The sequence below is a fragment of the Elephantulus edwardii genome, unplaced genomic scaffold (genome assembly GCF_000299155.1).
Source record: "Elephantulus edwardii isolate Elephantulus edwardi_28Jun2011 unplaced genomic scaffold, EleEdw1.0 scaffold00349, whole genome shotgun sequence".
NCBI classification, from domain to species: Eukaryota; Metazoa; Chordata; class Mammalia; order Macroscelidea; family Macroscelididae; genus Elephantulus; species Elephantulus edwardii.
In genome coordinates this window covers 544,347-564,382 of record NW_006400099.1, presented here as the reverse complement: position 1 = coordinate 564,382, position 20,036 = coordinate 544,347, and the positions used below count along the sequence as shown (strand labels likewise).

The 20,036-nt window shown below is 38.6% G+C and overlaps 1 protein-coding gene across 1 annotated transcript in view; it reads left to right on the top strand.

Annotated features, from left to right (window-relative positions):
* The window catches only part of ARHGEF9 (Cdc42 guanine nucleotide exchange factor (GEF) 9), a 693,374-nt gene extending 673,964 nt beyond the window's left edge, over positions 1 to 19,410 (top strand). The window contains exons 9-10 of the mRNA XM_006901889.1: positions 3,720 to 3,788; positions 19,052 to 19,410. Of these exons, the coding sequence (XP_006901951.1) occupies positions 3,720 to 3,788; positions 19,052 to 19,233 (251 nt within the window). The 3' untranslated portion in view covers positions 19,234 to 19,410. The remainder of the gene's footprint in view (positions 1 to 3,719; positions 3,789 to 19,051) is intronic.
* The last annotated feature ends 626 nt before the right edge of the window (positions 19,411 to 20,036 follow it).

The following is a 20,036-nucleotide window of genomic DNA, read 5'->3' as shown; positions in this document are numbered from 1 at the left end:
CGCAGGAGGGGAAGACCCTCTATGAGATGGATTGATTCGGTGACTGGGGTAATCGGTATGGGTGTATCAGAGGCGGTGCGGTTGGCGCAGGATAGAGCAGGGTTTAGGGCTGTTGTGCATAGGGTCGCTATGAGTCGGAAACGACTCGACGGCACATAACAACAACAACAACAACAACAGTCTGTTTGGTGTTCACTAAGCCTCCTGAATGTGGATTTCCTCATTCTTCATAATACTTGGGAAGTTTTCTTCTAGTACCTCTTTCACAATTTTCTGAGAGATTTTCTTATCCCCCTCATATTCTGGAATTCCGGTCATACATGTTATTCCTTTTGATGTCATACATGCATTCTAATATTTTCTTCACATCCCATCACTAATTTTTCTTGTAGTATGTTTCCATAGAGTTTTTGTCTTTCAGCTCACTGACTCTGTGCTCCATGTCTTCTGTTCTACTTTTTTGTCCTTCAAGCATGCTAGCACTTCTGCCATTTCAGTCTTAATATCCTGGATTGCATTTTGATGCCTTTCTGAAATTCTCTGGTGGACTAGTGGCAAGAACCTGTGCTGAAATCCTAAAGGCACACGGGTTGAGGCCACCAGCCATTCTGCAGGAGAAGGATGGGCAATCACCCCCCGTGTGATTAACTACCTCTGAAAACCTGCCAGAGACTGTCACTTCAGACTTTATGATACACAACAACAACCTGTTAGTGCTCTGGTGGCCTAGTGGCAAGAAGCTGCACTGAGGCACGTGATTGATTTGAGGCTACCAGGTGCTCTGTTGGAGAAGAATGGGCAATCTCCTCTCATGCAATTAACTGCCTTTGAAAACACCCTGGAGGGTCAGCTGTGGGTTAGTTCTGATGCTATAGTACAACAACAACAACAATCTCTTGGTTAGTCCCTTTCTTTGTGGCTTCCATTTTTTCTTCCATCATTTGCACTTTCATTCATAGCTGTTCGAATACCTCCATATCAACATATATCATCTGTCTTCTTGACTCTGGTGTATTCATGAGGTCTCTAATAGTCTCTGTTTTATTTTGGAGAAGGCTTAATTTGATTTTTTCACAGTGTTTGAAGCTGCCTGTTGCTTTCTTGACAATATATGATGTGGTTCTTGATAAGCATTGGGTTGTTTCTATTGTGTCTGGAAAAGTTGGTGGCGGTTCTTGGCTTTATATTGTTACTAATTAGTTGCCAAGTTAAAATGTTCAGTCTACGAGGTGAGCTATTCACTCTACTATAAGTCCTTTCTGGAAAAATTTGGCTTTCCTAAAGTTCCTGAGGTTCTCTGTTCTGTACTGCAGCCCTGTAGCAATATGGTCTTTATGTAGTCCTCTGACATCAACTCTATATGCCTCCTTCATGTAAGAATGGCTGAATGGTGTGAGACCACTCAAACTACTCAAGCAGTTTCTCATCCACCTTTCCTTCTGTAGCCTAATGTCTTCCTTTGCTCTGGAGTGGCATGAGATTAGAGATCAAGGCCACCAGTTCAAGCACCTTTTATATCCTGCCACTCTAATACATTGTTCTACTAGCTCTAATAGGGTTTTGTTGTTGTTGTTGTTGTTGTTGAGTCTGTGGAGTTTTCTGTGAGCACTATTATCTGCATATAGCTACACTTTATATTGTTGTTGTTGATTGCCTTTGAGTTGAGCATGGCTCATAGCAACCATATGAACAAAAGGCCTGAACCCTTTCTATAACTGTCAACACTTATCAAAGTTCATAGAGTTTCCGGAGGCATGTTGTACATTTTTAATTTTATCCTGGTTTAGTTACAATGTTCATATATATTGTTTTTCACACCTAATCTTTCCCATTTCCTTTACCTATTCTTTCCTCCACCTATCAAATGGTGCAACTCTCTGATTACCTCCAGCCCATCCCCATCCCTTTGCTCCCCCCTCCACCTGCTTTGTTCCTCATACACATTTTACTAGTTATCTATTTCTACAATAATGGTCTTATACAGTATTTGTCCTTTTGGGAATGAGTTAGTTTACTTAGTAGAGTGCTCTTCAGTCCATCCCAAGTTAGGTAGTAATTCTTTCTCTTGTTGTATTGCCCCAGCAAGTATTCAGTATTGAATAGAAGTGGTGATGGTGGGCATCCTTGCTTGGTTCCTATTAGTAATGAAAAAAAATGCTTTTTGTCTTTCTCCATTGAGAATGATGTTCTTTTTATCTTCATTTTTCTTCTGTCTTCAACCTGGTTTTCTTCTAGTAATTTCTCATGGAGGTGTGGTGGCATTTTTTGTTTGTTTGCTTTCCTGAGTGTGAGATTTCATCTCTTTTACCCTGCTTTTTTGTGCCTTCAGTATGCTGAAAATTTCTGCAGTATTTGTCTTCTTATTATCGTTTATATTTTCATACTTTCTATTCTTTGTAGTACTGTGTCGTTTGTACTCTGTCTTTTGATTTTTTTAAACCTTGTACCTCTTTACTTATGGTGTCATATCTTTCTTCTATGATTTGTAACCTTTTCAGTACCACTTCAGTATATTTGTTCTGACTTCCCATCTCTAGAGTATTCACTGGTCTGCTTTTTGAAGAGAAAACTTGTTTTGTTTTTTCATAATGTTTGAGCCTGGCTAATGCTTCCTTGATATCATGTGAGGTTCTTCTTGCTATGTGTGAAGCAGCTTCTAATTATGCCTATGTAGGAAGCTTTCCGGTTTTTGTCTTTATGATACTGTTCATAGAGTTGTATATTTTAAGTATTTCACCCAATTCTGTTTCCCAACAGCAATCAGCACACAAATTGTGTGCAACTCTGTTCCTTATTCAGGTGGCAAGCTTCTGGGTTGGTTGTACTTGGAAGAGGGAAGAATCAATCTCTCCTTTTGCCAAGGTGTGTTAGGCAGCTCCTCTATGGGTCAAATGAAGCTATAGTTCAAGGTCTCAGTGGAAGCATGTGCTAATTTAGGCTGGGGAGTTGGAAGCAAGGAGTTTGAGGCCAAGACTGACAGAAGAAGTCTTTGGACTCGGGCTCCTAGCACTCTCTTCCTTGAGTTACAGTGTGTGCATATGTGTCCTGAAGGAAAAGAGACAGCTGCAACCTACAGGCCACTGGTTTGGGGTGAGAACCTTGGGATCCAGACCAAGAGAAGCAGTCATTGGATGTGGGGTCACAGTACTTGCTCTTCTTTCTGAATAACAGTGTTCACCTTCCTATCATGAAGGCCAAAAGGATGGCAGCAGCTGCTCCCTGTAGGCTGTAAGCTGGATAAAAAGGTCTTTGGAAGTAGGACTCTGGTGCTTTCCTCCCTGAGTTGTGGTGCATAACTTTCTCTCCTGAAATTCAAGAGAATGGCTATAACTGCACCTTGCAGGCTGCTGGGTCAGGGAGGGATGGGGGGGGGGGAATCTGTGTTCTTCTAAGTCATTCTTCCCCTTTCTTTCTTTTTTTACTTTGTGAAATTGTTCTTTCATGTTGCACTATACTTTCTTTAACCTTTTCCCAATTAACAACAGACTAAACTCATTCTCATTTTTTCTATGATATATATCTTAATAGCTACGTAATTTTCCATTTTCTGTGTTTCTTACTAAAGTTTCAAGAAAGAAAGTTACCAGCTCCAAAATAATTGTATTTTTATTCTTTTTCCTAGCCTTTGACACAGTTTGAGAAAACATTTGCCAATAAAAATTGTGCCCAAAGACGGATATATGCTTCTCATCAAAGAATCATGTATTTCTGTCTCACAGGTTTTGAAATTTCTGAAAATCAGAAGAAGCAGGCTGCAATGACTGTAAGAAAATTACCTAAACAAAAAGGTAAATCTGCCTTCACCTTCCAACTCCACTCACTTTCTCTGTTAGACTGGGAAGCCAAAGCCTTGATATATGTGTTTACATATTCTTGGGCTTGTTTCTGTGCAGTGATTCACTGGGTTGGTAGAGGAACATGTACATCCCCAAGTATTCTGGACAACATATGGCAAATGGTCTTAAATATTTAGGGTTTGGGAATTAATAGTGTAGTGATATGGTGCCCAGACATAACCCACTGAATACAAAGAAAAATATAGTCTATCTTTATCCTTATCATTACTAGAAACAAGAAAGAAACTAAGATTTACCACTTATTTAGAGATTAGTGTATGTGGATGTGTACCTATAGCACTAGGTGTATGTGTATAATTTATTTAAAACTATAAGTAGCTTTGGCCTAGTTGTGCTGCAATCCCAAAAACATGAGGTTCAAGGACACCAACTGCTCTGTGGGAGAAGGTTGGGCAATTTTTTCCTGTGTAATTAACTGCCTCTGAAAATCAACCAGCTTGGGTCAGTTCCAACTCTGTAGTACACAACAACAACAGTTTATCTAAAATGGAGCTTTGGTGGCCTAATGGTAAGAAGCTGCTGTGCTATCTCAAAGGCATGTGGTTCAAATCCACCAGCTGCTCCACAGGAGAAAGATGGGCAATCTCCTCCTGTACCATTAAATTGCCTCTAACAACCCACTGGAGAATCAGGGATGGGTTGGTTCTGACTCAACAGTACACAACAATAACATGCTAAAGTTAGAATGGACAATGGACAACATCAAACTGAATCAAGAGAGAAAACATATTAATTTTCTCTGAAACTCAAACTAAAGTGCGCCTACCCTTCACTTGTTGACTATCTGAGACTTTGCATTTATGACAATACTAAGAAATCTATTACCCAACTATTTTATATATCAATAGTGTAATGATCATGGCAACAATGGTTGTAGAGCATTTCCTCCCTCTAAGTGGGTATTTGGGTGACCTCTAAAGTTGAGACACAATGCCCCACATCCTCCACTCATTCCTCTTGATGGAAGTCTAGCTGTTTTGAAGAATTGTCCTCCAGGTAGATGAGTAGGCTGCTTTAAGCCACCAGGTTCCTTTTCTGGGTCCCCACTTATTATGTGATCTGAGACTTTTCAACTCAAAGTTTCTATAGACTGAAAATGGAGAAGAGAAAGAAATGTCAGAGAGGCTGTTTGGAAGAATCTGTACATGTTTCATGACATCCTGAAGTGAGCCCAAACTGGGCCTGAAGTTTCTGCCTCAGTGGGGCCAAGAGACTACCAGATCTTAAAGGAAGTCCTGAGCCTTGAACCTCTCTGACTGTTTAGACCCAAAGGGCAGAACAGTCTCATGAATGCATGGCTTGCAAGGATGGAAGTAGAGCTCTGGCAGGAATTCTGACAGGGGAAGCTCTGTCCCAGTGTAGAAGGAGGTTGAAGTAGTTAAGCCATGGACTCTCCAATCACACACCCCAGTTTCATCCAGCTTTTTCTACAAGTCTCTCTACAGAACAATAATCCATAACTGGACTTATCAAAAGGAGATCTAGTGGGACAGTGGTTAAAGAATTTGGCTGCTAAACTAAAGGTCAACTGTTTGAACCCACAAGCCACTCAGCAAGAAGATGTGGACAGTCTAATTCTTAAAGATTAACAGTTTTGGAAACTCTATGGACAGTTCTAATCTTCTACAGGGTATTGTGAGTTGAAATTTACTTGATGGCAGTTCGTTTGTTTTGTGACTATTAGACTGCTGAAGTAGCTTATTTCTGATAGTCACTCTCCCTGTCTCTAAGGTTTGGCATTCTTAATAAGATAGGTCTTTTTCCAGATCCTTCTTTCGCTTTTATCAGTTGACTTTGATTCAGAATGAGTCACCATGTGATTGAGTTAGAAGTGCCTGAAATTCCATCAACTTTACAAATCAACTTATTTATGCCTAATAAAATTAATGTTGCTTGAGGACACTGAGTACCTGTGAATATTTACGGTTAATCTCTCTACCTAACCGGACTCTTTTGCTCAACATGGCCTTTCTTTCAGTAATTGCTTCTTGGCTCTTCCCTTCACCATCGAAATGTGATTCTCCTTGCATCCACCATCACCATAACCTTTGATGATGAAAACATAAAAGGCTGTTAGAAGACAATCTTGAGTCAATGTCAATGATGGTATGATCTGCTCTATCCTGAGAAACCTGAGAGGTTTTGATCTTCCTAAGAGATCTCAGTAAATATGAGTTCCAACCGCTTGTGAATTTTCAGACTGTGAAGAACTTGTTCTCTCAGGAGCACACTCTTTTCATCTCATGTGCTTCTCTCACTCCAATTTTTCCACTGCTTCCACCATCCTGACCTCTAGGCTATCTCTTTACCTCAGCCAATGCTCCATCAACCATATAATTCAAATTTACTCTTTATAATCAGCATCATTCACACAAGCAAATATAGTAACTCCTTTCTTTGCCTGCTAATCCGGAGGTATAAGCAGTCCAAAGTGGATAGATGGCATTCTTAATATTCTTAACTTCTAGTTCAGTAAAATCAATCTTGTATCTCCAGAAGGGAATATTCTTCCCTTTGGAACTAAGACTTTCAAACCCAGAGAGATTAAAGGCATAGAGTTAGGAAGCAAAAATTTTACAAGTGAGTCACCAGAGGAATTAGTGAGTAGTATATCTCCCATTTTTATCCCTTGACTCCTGAACCCATTAATCCTAGCTGTTGGATAAAAAGCTTAATTTAGTAGATGCTGGTTTAAAGCATGCACAGCCAAAGGGAGAGAACATTGCCTCGGCTGTGTAAAGTATTGCCACCTAACTGGCACCATCATTCTGTAGGACTATGTACTTCCTGATGATGGGGAACATGGTATGACCAAATAATTCCATGAGCATGGGCCTACTGCCACACTTGATTTACTGTGAAATGAGCCTCTTGATCTGAGGTGATGCTGTGTGGGATGCCAAGACAATGGAGAAGATATTCTGTAATTATGTGGATGGTAGTCTTGGGATAAATATTGTATGTAGAGAGGAAAATCCATATACAGAATCAATGTCTGTTCTAGTAAGAACAAAACACTGCCTTTTTGTTATTGGAAGCAGTCCAGTGTAATTAACCTACCACCAGGTTGCTTATTCAATTGGTCCTGTATCTAGGACTCACAGCCAAATCGGCATTGATGAGTAGAAGTCCATGTTGTTGAGCCCATGCATAACCTCCAACACTGTCACCACGGCCATTTTGTTCATGAACTCATTTAGAGCTCTAGTGGCCTAGTGGGAAAAGAACTGTGCTGCTAATCCAAAGGCAAACAGTTTGAATCCACCATTTGCTCCTCAGGAGAAAGATGGGAAATCTCCTCTTCTGAGATTTATGGCCTCTGAAAAGTCTCTGGAGGGTCAGCTATTATTTGATCAATGGCAATGAGTTTGAGTTTCCATTAGGCAATGACAGAAGTGTCTGACAAATAGGCAAACTTAATTTCCATAGAATATGTCATCTTTCACATTTGTTTCCACAGAACATGTTATTTTTTATATTTTATTGTTAAAAGCATCCTTTGCTAAGTCTACCCTTGGTGAAAATTTATGTGAGATAAAATTATCTTAACTTCTTCGGTCCATTCAGAGAAGTCTATCCACATACCTCTTCCCTTACTCCACATATCCTTGTCATAAATTTTTCAACCATGTTCGCTCTGAGTCTCTGACCATTCAGCCAAATCTCTGGCCAAACCCATTAATCTATTTATAATATTACAGCTAGCCTTTTCACTTTACAAGGAAAATGTACAACCAGTTGCATTACCTGAAGGTCTGCTAATTGGGAGGACACCTCTTTCCCATTGACTTCAAGGAGTACCTAGAAAAGGCTGAAGGGATGTCACTCTCCACTTTCAAGTGGTGCCAGCATATCATGTATAGCCATCTTTTTAAAAAACACAACTTTTCTCTTCCTCAGTCATCAGGAACTCCCCATAAGTACGTAGGTGACAAATGAGAAATAGAAGATAATGTTACAGGAGTACATGCCATGGGCATGTGTAGTATTTCCTCATGTTACTTACTAGTGCCTTCACATCTTGCTCAAGCCAATATCATATATACCACTTCTATCTAAGAGTGAAGTAATGCTGTGCATGTACAACTTTATGGTTTTGGATCAGACAATACCCAGTTCATGATTGCCAGCTCAGGCAATATAGTGACTTGGGGGTTCTTGGTTAGATCTAATTACTATTAAGGTCCAGTAGGAACCCAAAAGTTGTTTATCAAAAGGAGAGTAGTTATATGTAGAAGATGGCTTGACTTGGCTCTAAAATCTCAAAGGTCTACACTATGATAGAGTCATCCATAGGGGTCTACCCAACACCCCAAATGGTATTTCTGCAGGCCACTGACATTTGAAACACCTTGGATCAGTAAAATCATATAGCCCAAGTGCTAGATTGGCATACACAGCAGCCTAAACCTGGTGTAGAGCCATCTCTTGTTCTGGACACTACTCACAACTAGCTGCTTTTAAATTTATTTGATATATAGCTATTTTTACACACACAAATGAGAGATTTGTTGCCTCCAAAACCCAAAGAAGCTCACTAGGCATCATGGCTCCTTGTTTTGTTGTGTTGCTAGTTGTAGAAGAGGCTGAATGCATTAACTTATCTTTCACTTTACATGGAATATCTTGACCTGTCCAACAGCACTGTTGTTGATGCTGTTGTTGTTAGGTAGAGTTGCATTCAGTATCATCACTAACTTACTGACAAAAGATCTGAGCTCTGCCCTATCCTGTGCCAATCTCAAAATTTGTGACACACTCAAGCCCATTGCTGTAATCATTATGTCAATACACCTGGTTGAGGATCTTCCTCTCCTTTGCTGTCTTTTCATCTTCCCAAGCATGTTCTTCTCCAAGAATTAGCCTCTCCTAGCAACATGACCAAAATACACAAGACAAGGCCTCATCATCCTTACCTCCAATGAGCACTCTAACTCCACCTTCCCCAAGAGATAGCTGTTTGTCCTTTTGAAAGTCTATGGGATATTTAGTACTTTCCTCCAATACTACAATTCAAAGGCATCAATTAATCTCCTTTCATCCTTATTCATTGTTCAGCTCAGCTTTCAGATGGATAGTAGTTGATTGAAATGACTATGGTCTCAATCAGGTGCACCTTAGTCCTCAAACTAAAATCATTGTTCCTCAGTAATTTGGAGAGATCCCTGATTATAGACTTACTTAGTGCAATACTTCCCCTGATTTCCTGACTGCTGGTACCAAGAGTAATTGATTGTGGTTCCAAGTAAGATGAAGTCATTGACAGTTTCAATCCTGTCTCCATTATGATGTCACCTATTGGCCCAGTGGTAAGAATTTTAGTTCTCTTGATATTGAGATGCAATCCATATTGAAGGCTGCAGTGTTTGATTTTCTGCATCAATTGTTTCCAGTCCCACAGTGCTGGTCCTCTGGAAATCTGAGGTGGAAGGTGCCTGGATTTTGAATGGGTTATCATTAATATCTCATGCAAGCAAAATGTTGAAGCTCCTCCAAAAACAGCTAGAACAGAACACTGATAAAAACTGCCAGTGGTTCAAGCTGGTTTTAGAAGTAGCCACCACACCAGGGATGGCATTGTTGTCAGATGGATCCTGGCTTAAAGCAAAGAATGTCAGAAGAATGTCTATTTGTGCTTTCTTGACTATGCAAAGGCACTTCACTGTGAGGATCATAGCAAATTATGGCTAACATTGAGAAGAATGGCATTCTCAGAACACTTAATTATGCTCATAGGGAATCTCTATCTAGACCAAGATATTCTCTGAACAGAGCAAAGGAACACTACATGGTTTAAAATAAGGACTGGTGTGTGTAAGGATTGTATAATTCTCCATACTTATTCAATCTGTGTGCCGAGTAAATAATTCATGAAGCTGGACTCTGTAAAGAAGAATGTGGCATTAGTATTGGAGGAAGGCTCTTCAAAAATCTATGTTATGCATATGACACAAGTTTGCTTGCCGAAAGTGAAGAAGATATGGAATGCTTGCTGCAGAAAATAAAGGGCTGAAATCTTCAATATAGATTACATCTCTGCGTCAAGAAAACAAAGGTCCTCACTACAGGGCAAACAGTCAACATTATGATAGATAGATAGATAGATAGATAGATAGATAGATAGATAGATAGATAGATAGATGACAGAGAGAGAGAGAGAGGATTGAACTGCCAGTGGTGGTTTCATCTTTCTTGGATCCACAATCAACATCCTTGGTACCAGCAGTCAGGTAAACAGAATTCTTGTATTGGGCTGGTCCACTCTCAGGGACCTCCACAAAATGCTGATGAGCAATGACATAAGTTTGAAGACTGTGTGATTCAGATAATCATCTTCTCAATCACCTGCTACACATCAGAGAACTGGGCAATGAATAAAGATGACAGAAGAACTGATGTCTTTGAGTTATCATATTGGAGAATAGTACTGACTATCTCATGGACTTCAAAAAGAACAAATAGATATGTTGGGGGAAACTGCAGCCACAGTGCTCCTTGGAGGCAAAGATAACAAAACTTCATCTTTCATTCCTTGGAGAAGAACATCATGCTTGGAAAGATGGAAGGTCAGTGAAGGAGAAGAAGACCCCCAACAACATAGATTTACACAACAATGGGCTCTAGTGTATCAGAGGTGATGTGCAAGGCACAGAATAGGGCAGGGTTCAGGTTAACTATTCATAGAGTCACTAGGAATTGCATCAACAGCACCTAACAACAGCTGTGTGCAAATCACTTACAAGTCTAGGATCAGGGAGACTACTTCACTTCTCCAATCAGCATAATATTATCAATTAAATGGACCAATGTGGTGTCTCATGGAAGGGTAAAGAAATTAAGTTCTTTTTGAAATAGATTATAACACATTTCTGGAGTAAACTGGTAGAAGTATATTGCTTGCTCAGCCAACTGAAAATAAGCTGCTTTTGTTGAACCTTTGAAATCAGAATGGAGAGAAAAACACTGAGCAGATAAATAGCTGCATACTGAGTATCAAGAGATACATTTATTCAAGCAGTAAAATCACATACAGGAGTGTTAATTGGAATTATACTTGATTAAGTTTATGATAACCAGCTGGCATTATCCATAATCCATCTAGTTTTTTGCATAGGCCAAGTAGGTAAATTGAGATATGGTGGGAATCACCAACCATGCATCTTTCAAGTCCTTTGTAGTGGCACTAATCACTGCAATTCTTTTCAAGAATATGCATTGCTTTTAATTTACTGTTTGGAGACTCTGACAGGTTAGTACAGAGTGAGATGTGCTGCTAACCCAAAAGGTTGCACCTCTTTGGTGGTTGGAATCCACCAGTGTCTCCACAATTTGCCATCTCAAAAACTCAAAGGAGAGTCATCTGTGCTTTGTTTTAAATTCAATGACAATAAGTTTTTGAGTAGGTAGAGATTCTAATGATTTTCACTTGGCTTTTCCCAGCTGTAAAAAGAGCAAAGGCTAGGTGTGTTGTTGTTTTATACTGTCAAGTCCAAACCAACCCATAGCTGACCCTCCGGCAGGTTTTCAGAGGCAGTTAACATAGGGATGCCATCCATATCTGACCTTTATCAACTTCACAAAGGGGAACTCTCATCAACAACGTCAGCAACACAAAACCAATTCTCATGAGGTTAGACATGTCTCCATGCTCCCATACCACTTTCTACTCATCTTAACACCAATCTTGCTGATTTACAGGGTTCAAAATCCAATGTGATAGCTCACATACCACAGAGAACCATATTGGAAAGTTAGTAGCAGAGTGCAGTCACTCAGGATAGCTTCCAAAATGTGCTTGCAAGCACCTCAGCCTTGAGCTTGATGACTTTATGCCACTGTTACAAAGTTCTCAGTCCTGCCAACAACTGTGGTTCTCCACACCTCTCTCCCCAGTCCTCCAGTAAACTTGGACAATGACTCTTAGATCTGGTTCCATGGGGTGTAGCATTTACAAGGTTGATTCTATCTCGTGTCAGGTCTCTGGTCTTCTGCTTTGGCTACTGCTGATGCTGTAAGTCTAGCTGATTCAAGAATATCCAGTTCTGAAGTGCATGTTCTGCATGCCTGCTCCTCCATTGCTGGTGGTGACATATCTCTCTGTTGCTGGATTACTCAATTTAATGGTGAGACTAGCCAATCTCTTTGTGGATTGGTGAGACTAGCTAAATGCCTTATGTATTGATAAGACTAGTTAATTCCCTTGTGGATTAGTGAGACGAGCCAATCCCCTTATGGGTAGGCTAACATGTTCCCACTTACCAACATGGCAAAGTAAATTAAGGATAGAAAAACTATTTTGGACCAATGACCCTTAACTCTACACTAGCATTGTCTAGTAATCGTTTAAGGTATGACTATTTCATTTTCTCCAGTGAACATATTCCTTTGGTGAATTCTGTGAGAAAGATGAAAAGTATACATTTTCCTCAGCACAACGTGATTTTACCAGCCTCCCCTTCACAGAAGGTGTTATGGGTTTAAAATTGTTTAAGAGTTTCTTACTTTCTATACTGCCAGTTCATGTTAAACTGCTGTTGATCTGACCTAATATTCTTCCACTTGTACAGATCAAGTAAATAATAAGTAAATTTCTCATCTATTTCACTCCCAAGGACATGACTAAGTAGTCACAAATCCATACATGTCAGGTAATTCTGATTATTGCTTTGACTTTGCTGTCAAAGAAGTCCACCTTATCTTTGTTAAGGGAACCCACTTGTCTCCTACCACATTTTGGTGCAACTCGCTTCACTGTAGCTGTTGTTGTTGTGTTATATACTGTCAAGTTAGAACCAACCTAGAAATAACCCTCCAGTGGGTTTTCAGAGGAAATAAATCACATGGAAGGAAATTGCTCATCTATCTTCTGCAGGGCCCAGCTCCAGGTTTTCATCAGCTGGTGGGGGCATGACTCTCATTTGTGGAAGCAGAGAGGCAAAATGGCACTTTGGAGGCTAAAGGTGGGGCCTAAGTATTTCCCATCCAAGGGAAGTGGGCCCATCTCTCTATAGGGCCCAGCCCCATCAGCTGGCAGAGGCGTGATTATCACCTGTGGGAGGAAAGAGGTGCCCATTGTAGTTGGATGTCTTTATTCTTTAAGAGACATTCTTACTGGTTAATCTGGTTTACATAATGGGGAAATTACAGCAGACTTCATATTTTATTTCATACTGGTTTACTTACAAAGTTCATATACATTGGGGGTGTGTGTGTGTGTATGTGTATTTTGCCATTGAGTTGTCTACAACTCATAGAGACACTGCTCCATCTTCACAATCTCTGACACACTCTAATCCATTGTTCCAGTTATTGTGTTATTCCATCTTGTTGATGGTCTTCTTCTTTTTTCTATACCATGTACCTTTACCAGTATGGTGTCTTTTTTCCAAGGACTGAACCTTCTTGACAACATGTCAAAATATGTGAGATGAAGTTTCACCATCACTGCTTCTAATGAGTATCCTGGTTACACTTCCTCCAAGAAAGATTTGTTTATTCTTTTGGCAGCCCATCAAATATTCAAGACTCTATGCCAATATCACAATTAAAAGACATCAAGTCTTCTTTGATCTTATTTATTAATTATCTGACTTACCATGGCTTGTATCAGGCACACCTTAGATTGTTTTTGGGGGGTTGTTTTATTGTTTTGTTTTGTTTTGTTTAAAAAGAATATTTCGTTGTGGTTTTTGCAGATGTATACACAGTGAAATAGATTCTCATTTAATAATGTCTACACACATTTTTCAGAAACATCTATTCAATTTATATTTTTTAAATTATTGTTGTTCCAGTTGTTTTGTTCCTTTTGACTTAGTCTCAAAATTCCACCCCTTTACTGGCTCACTGTTACCCTTTTGGATATGTTGTTGATATGTGCCGTTGAGTTGCCTTTGGCTTATAGTGACTGTATGTACAAGAGCTCTGAACCCTGCTCTATCCTGAGTCAACCTTATTGTCTCTGACACACCTACCAGTCACTTAGCCAATCCATTTAATTGAGGGTCTTCCTCTCTTATGCTGTCACTCCACCCTCCCATGCATGATGTCCCTCTCCAAGGACTGGTCCCTTCTTGCAACAAGCACAAAGGATGTCAGATGGAACTTCAAAATCCTTGCCACCAAGGAGGACCCTGGTTTCACCCTCTCCAGGATGAACCTGTTTGTTCTCCTAGCAGTCCATGGTATATTCAGTACTCATCTCCAGCACTACAACAGCTCAAAGGCATCAATTCTCCTTCTATCATCCCTAGTCACTGTCAAGCTTTCTGATGCATAGTAATTAATTGTGAAAACCATGGCCAGGATCAAACTTATCTCTATCTCTGTATCTATATACTTAAAGGACACTTTCTGGTCACTAATGGGCAATGATAGAAAGAAATACAAATAGAATGCAACCCCATTTTTTTTTTAAATCCACAGTTTCTGAACCCAGTGATACATGAAGAATTTGAAATGGTTACCTTGAGATTTTCTTTAGGCCTCAGATTGAAATTATTCCCTGATGTTATCATGTAGTCAAATAGCATGCTATCTAATAAAGGAACATTATCTTTTAGCTACTGGGATTGGTTCTTTTAAGCAGGAGATATATGATGCACTTTTAATTTTTAAATGTTTCATTGCTTTTCACTCATAAGCAATGTGTTTCATTCATAAGTATTGTGATTTATATAATTAATTAGAGTTGACCAGTGCCTCTTATCACCCTGTCTCATATAATATCCTTGCCTTTTACCACTTTGGAGAGGTCCTTGACAGCAGGTTTTCCCAGGTTTTCTTACCTGCTGGTACATGGGTGTTGATTGTGAATACAAGTATAATGAAATTGTTGACAGCTTCAATCTTTTCTTTATCTATCATGATGTTTCCATGATAATGGTGAAGATTTTGTTTTCTTGATCATGAGCTGTAATCCATACTGAAGTCTTAGATTTTAGATAGTAATTGTTTCAAGTCCTCTTCACTTTATGCAAGAAAGGCTGTGTCACCTGCTAACACAGGTTGCTGATGAGTCTTCCTCCAATCCTGATGACAGATTCTCCAGCTATAGTTCAGCTTCTTGAATGATTTGCTTAACACACAGATTGAATAGGCAGGGAGAAAGGAATACACACTCTGATATACAACTTTTCTGACTTTAAACCATGCTATTCTCCCTTGGGTTTTTTAAACAACTGTTTCTGGTCCATATATTAGTTTTACATGAGCACAATTAAGTGTTCTGAGATTCACATTCTCAATGCTATCCAAAATTTATTATGTTACGCTCAGCCTTTGCATAGCTTAGAAAATACAAGTAAACATCTTTCTGTTGTTATTCCTTATATTTGTAAAAGGTATATTCTCTGAGCATTCCATGTATGAGTTTATGGGTCTAAACTGATAAATTTACTCAAACATGACAATTTCTCTAACTTTGTGGATACTTTCTTCTACAGTATACCAAAGAAGGTATAGTACTTTGATTTGATTTATTATAGGTCACAACACAATCCACCCTTCAGTGAACTAAATGAATAAACCATTTCTTAATCTCCAGAGTAAAAATGTTGAATGAAGAATTAATACTTGGTGGACACAAATCTATAAACTTATAGTGATCCAATTTTATGTTCCTTATATCATTATCTCACACCCTTAATGATCATCCTCACATGTATTCTCTAGGTTTCTGTTTGTGCATATTAGAAAAATAGGATCATTTTTTTTGGAGTGGAGTGTACACACTCCTGGGTCACAATTTACGTTTCATTTTTTGAATCTCACTAGAATTTAACTCTAGTTATGGGTCTATAAGCAAAAAATTGTTGGTAAGGATAGCTTCCTGTAACATTAAGCAATATTTTATAAGATGTCTGCCTCAGAATCTGCCAACAATTGAAATCTCAATGATAAAGAAAGGTGGGTGTAGGAAAGCTGATTCTATTGACAGCACTGACTTAATGAAATTTAAAGGTACAAGGCCACAGCTTCCTGATTATCCATATGTTATCATGGCCATATATCCCCACCAAAAGCTATTTTAATGCATGAATCCTAATATATTATTGATAACATTGTGAAATATGAGAATTCATATTTCACTTAATTTCACTTAATTGTGCTCATGTGAAACCTATACACAGACAAGAACACAAAGGGGCACTGAATGGTTTAAAATCAGGAAATGTGTGTGACAGAAGAGTATCTTTTCTCCCAAATTGTTCAATCTGTATACTGAGGAAATAATTCCAGAAGTTGGACAATATGAGAAGAGTGTGGAGTCAAGCTTGAAGGAAGTACTCAACAATTTATGTTATGCAGAGGACACAAACTTTCTTGCAGAAAGTAGAGAAAAATAGAAGCAATTGCTGTAAAGTGTTTTCAATATGGATTACATTTCAACATCAAAACAAAATTCCTCACCACCAGACAAACAGGCACTATCATGATAGATGGAGGGGAGAAATTTAAACTGGCCACAATTTCATTTTACTTGAATCCACAATCAATATCCATAGGAGCAGCAGTTAAGAAATCAAAAGACATGTTACACTGGAAAAATCTGCTGTCAAAGGTCATTTTAAAATAAGATCGATCAGGAACCTCACTTTGAGAGTAAGGTGCACCTTCCTCAAATCATGCACTTTTCATTAGGAAAAACCAAACAAGAATTAGAACCCTTTCATTTAGGGTGTTGTTGCACAGTGTGGACTGGCAAAAAAATGAACACATTTGTCTTGGAGGAAGTACAGCCTGTATACTTCTTAAAGGAAAGAATGGTGCTGTCAAGAGGCACTAGTATTTGTAAACGTAGTTATTATTTTTATACACCAACTCTATTTACATGCCAGTGTGCTTCCAGAGTACATAAATTGCATGGGAAGAGATCTCCCAAATTTCTCCTGTGGAGCACCTGGTGAATTCGAACAACATGCCTTTGGGTTAGCAGCATAGCTCTAAGAGTATCAGTGAAAAAGAGGAAATCCTTAATAAGATGGGTTGATGCCATGACAGAAACCATGAACTTGAACATGGTGAATATTCTCAGGTAGTGCAGTATAGAGCAAAATTTAGATCTGTTGTTCATAAGATTGAAATGAGTCATAGATAATTCAACTATATGTGTGTGTATTGTTATTGTTGTTGTTAGGTGCCATTGAGTTGAGTACAAATTATAGTGACTCTATGAATGTCAGATCCTCCTGTGCCAACCTCACAATTGCTGACACATTTGAGCCCATTTCTGTAGTTGACCTGGTTGAGGATCTTCCTCTCTTTTGCCATCTATTCATCTTCCCAAGAATTAATGTCCCTCTACAAGGAATAGCCTTTCCTAGCAACATGACCAAAGTATGTGAGATGAAATTTTATCATCTTTGCCTCCAAGAGGCACTCTGGCTTTACTTTCTCCAAGACATATCTGTTTCTTCTTTTGATAGTCCATGAAATATTCAGTACTTTTCTCTAACAAAAAAAAAAAAAGATTTGACCATTGGAGAAATGAAATAAAGAGTACACAAGATCTATCTTTTTTCCTCTCATAACTTCATATAATTCTATATTTCTCAAATAAGAATATGTTAAAGAAGTCAACTTAATACTCCATGAAGCCCTGCTCTAATATCTCCTTATTAATTAGATGTTAGCAACAAGTTAGATTTTTTTATTGTTGTTTAATATCTTCTTGAGGGAACTCTGGTGGCCAAGTGGGTCAACTCAAAGGTAAACAGTTCAAATTCACCAGCTGCTCTGTGGGGAGAGATGAGCAGTCTTCTATCCCATGATTTACAGTTTCTGAAACCCATTGGTGGGCCAACTCTGTGAGCTGGTTCCAATTCAACAGCATATAACAATACAATATCTCCTTATTTTCTATTGACACCTAGTGTCCTCATATATTTGACACTTCCCAACTTTCAAACGTGGAACTTAAAAACAACTTGAATTTTCCAATTATAGAATTAAGTCATCAAAATCAAACAAAGAAGTTATCATGCTGATCTTTCAGACACTGTGGAGTAGTAGCATATTTGAAATAAGTTGATATACACTTCATCTTAATCTATTTGAAATATGGAACAAGGTTAAATTTTTATTTAGGATCCGTATTCCCCAGGATCCTATATGAATATTAATTTTACTCTGATGGTTGCAAACCCATCTATGAAAATTGAGGTCTTTAATGTCAATATCACTGAAACTGATCCTTTTGAAAAATTCTAAATTGATCACTTCCTTGCTTTCCATGAATCATATCTTCAGGTGGTGAATTTGCTTTACTCACTACCAATGTTGTTTCCCTATGAAATGTAGGGTTTATCTCTTTCAACTAGGGGGAAAACCCTGAATTACTTGTTCCTTTAACTGGTTTTTCAGCTCTGGTGGCCTAGTAGATAAAGATTTGCACTGTCAACCCAAAGGGGTTGGTTCAAATCCACGAACTGCTCTGTTAAAGCAACATGGACAACCTCCTCCTCTACAATTTATAGCCTCCAAAAATCCACTGTGAGTCAGCTATGAATTAGTTCTAACTTGACGAAAATGAGCTTGAACTTTTCAATCTGTTTAGGGAATTCTAATGGTATAGTCCATAGGGAGTTGTGCTGCTATCACAAAGGTCATGCCTCTCTGGCAGTTTGACTCAACCAAAAGCTTCATAAGAGAAAGATGGACAATTTTATCTTGTGTGATTTACAGCATTAGTCACCTATGAGTTGGTTTCGATTCAGTAGCTATAAGTTGGCGGTTTTGTTTGTCTGATCTTTTTAACTTGTTCAGAAAACCACTTTCTGTTAAGGGTCTGCCCCAAATTCAGAATTTCTTAATCAGGATCCTTTGATACTTCCAGGTGGTTTTGGAGAAAGACTAATCCCAATATAAGAGACTAGACTAGTCTTTTGGAAAGATTTATAGACTGGGCCAGGCAGAGAATGTGACTTTTATTAAAACATTTATCTCCAAGCCTTAATATCCTTGCCTGTAAAATTACTGATGTCACTACTCCAAGCTATTTAGTGATACCTGACTAGATGAGAAAGTTACAGTGCTACAGTATTGGCTACACTGTTCCAAACTTTACTATGGAAGAGAATCCACTCTCTAAAATAGTTTGCATTCTGCCCTGAGTAGTGATCATTTTGTGATTTGAAAAACCTTTTACTATCTAACTTATACCCTTTTCCTTTGATCTCTAATTTACTCTATAGGTGTGAACTCTGCCCGCTCAGTTCCTCCTTCCTACCCACCACCGCAGGACCCGTTAAACCAAAGCCAGTACCTGGTCCCAGATGGCATCATGCAGTCACAGGTCTTTGAATTCGCCGAACCCAAGCGCAGCCAGTCACCATTCTGGCAAAACTTCAGCAGGTTAACCCCCTTCAAAAAATAATACCTAACAGGGTACAGATAATTTTAAAATAAAGGAATTAAGTAAATAAAAATTATATTTATAGATGGACCTTTTTTCTGAGAAGTATTGTTGTGTGTGTGTGTGTGTGTGTACATATACCCCCCCACAAAAAAACACATAGACCTTTGAGTATGTATACACACACACAGAGAGAGAGAGAGATTTTTGTTGTTTTTGTGAAGTCTATCTATAATTGATAGAAAGAGTTATCAAGGACTTTCAAACATGTTTTAAAGTCTTCAGTTTTACCCTGTCCCCTTCCTTCTTTATTTAAAAATATTGATATTTCTAATTGTTCCTTTTCTTGTTCTGATAATCTATTTGCTCTCTTGTGAGTGATTTGCTGACTTGTCATTATTACCATAGATGTGTTTGTATTGTTTTTTCTTTCCTGATGATATTGATACTGATGACTTTAAATTAATTTAACATGGTAAAGTTTGGGGACTTGGATTTCTCTTTTTCCTCTTTCACTTTTCCTGGGGAGGGGGGTATACCTTTTTTCTCTCCCTTAGCTGACCGTCTGCAAATGTTCCTGCAGCATACAGTTGCTCCTAACAGCTTTTATTCCTAGAATCCTCTGTCCTAAGTCTTATTAGTCTGAACATGCTGTGTTGTATCCAATAACAACTTCTTAGTATTTTTACTGCTTTCACTGTGTTATGAGTGTTGTGGAGGGATCAAAACAAAACAGAAACGAAAGAGTGTCAGAGTACAATGATTGTGGAACAGACTTCTTTTCATAGAATATTCTGCATTTATGCTGTTTCTTTGCCTAACAC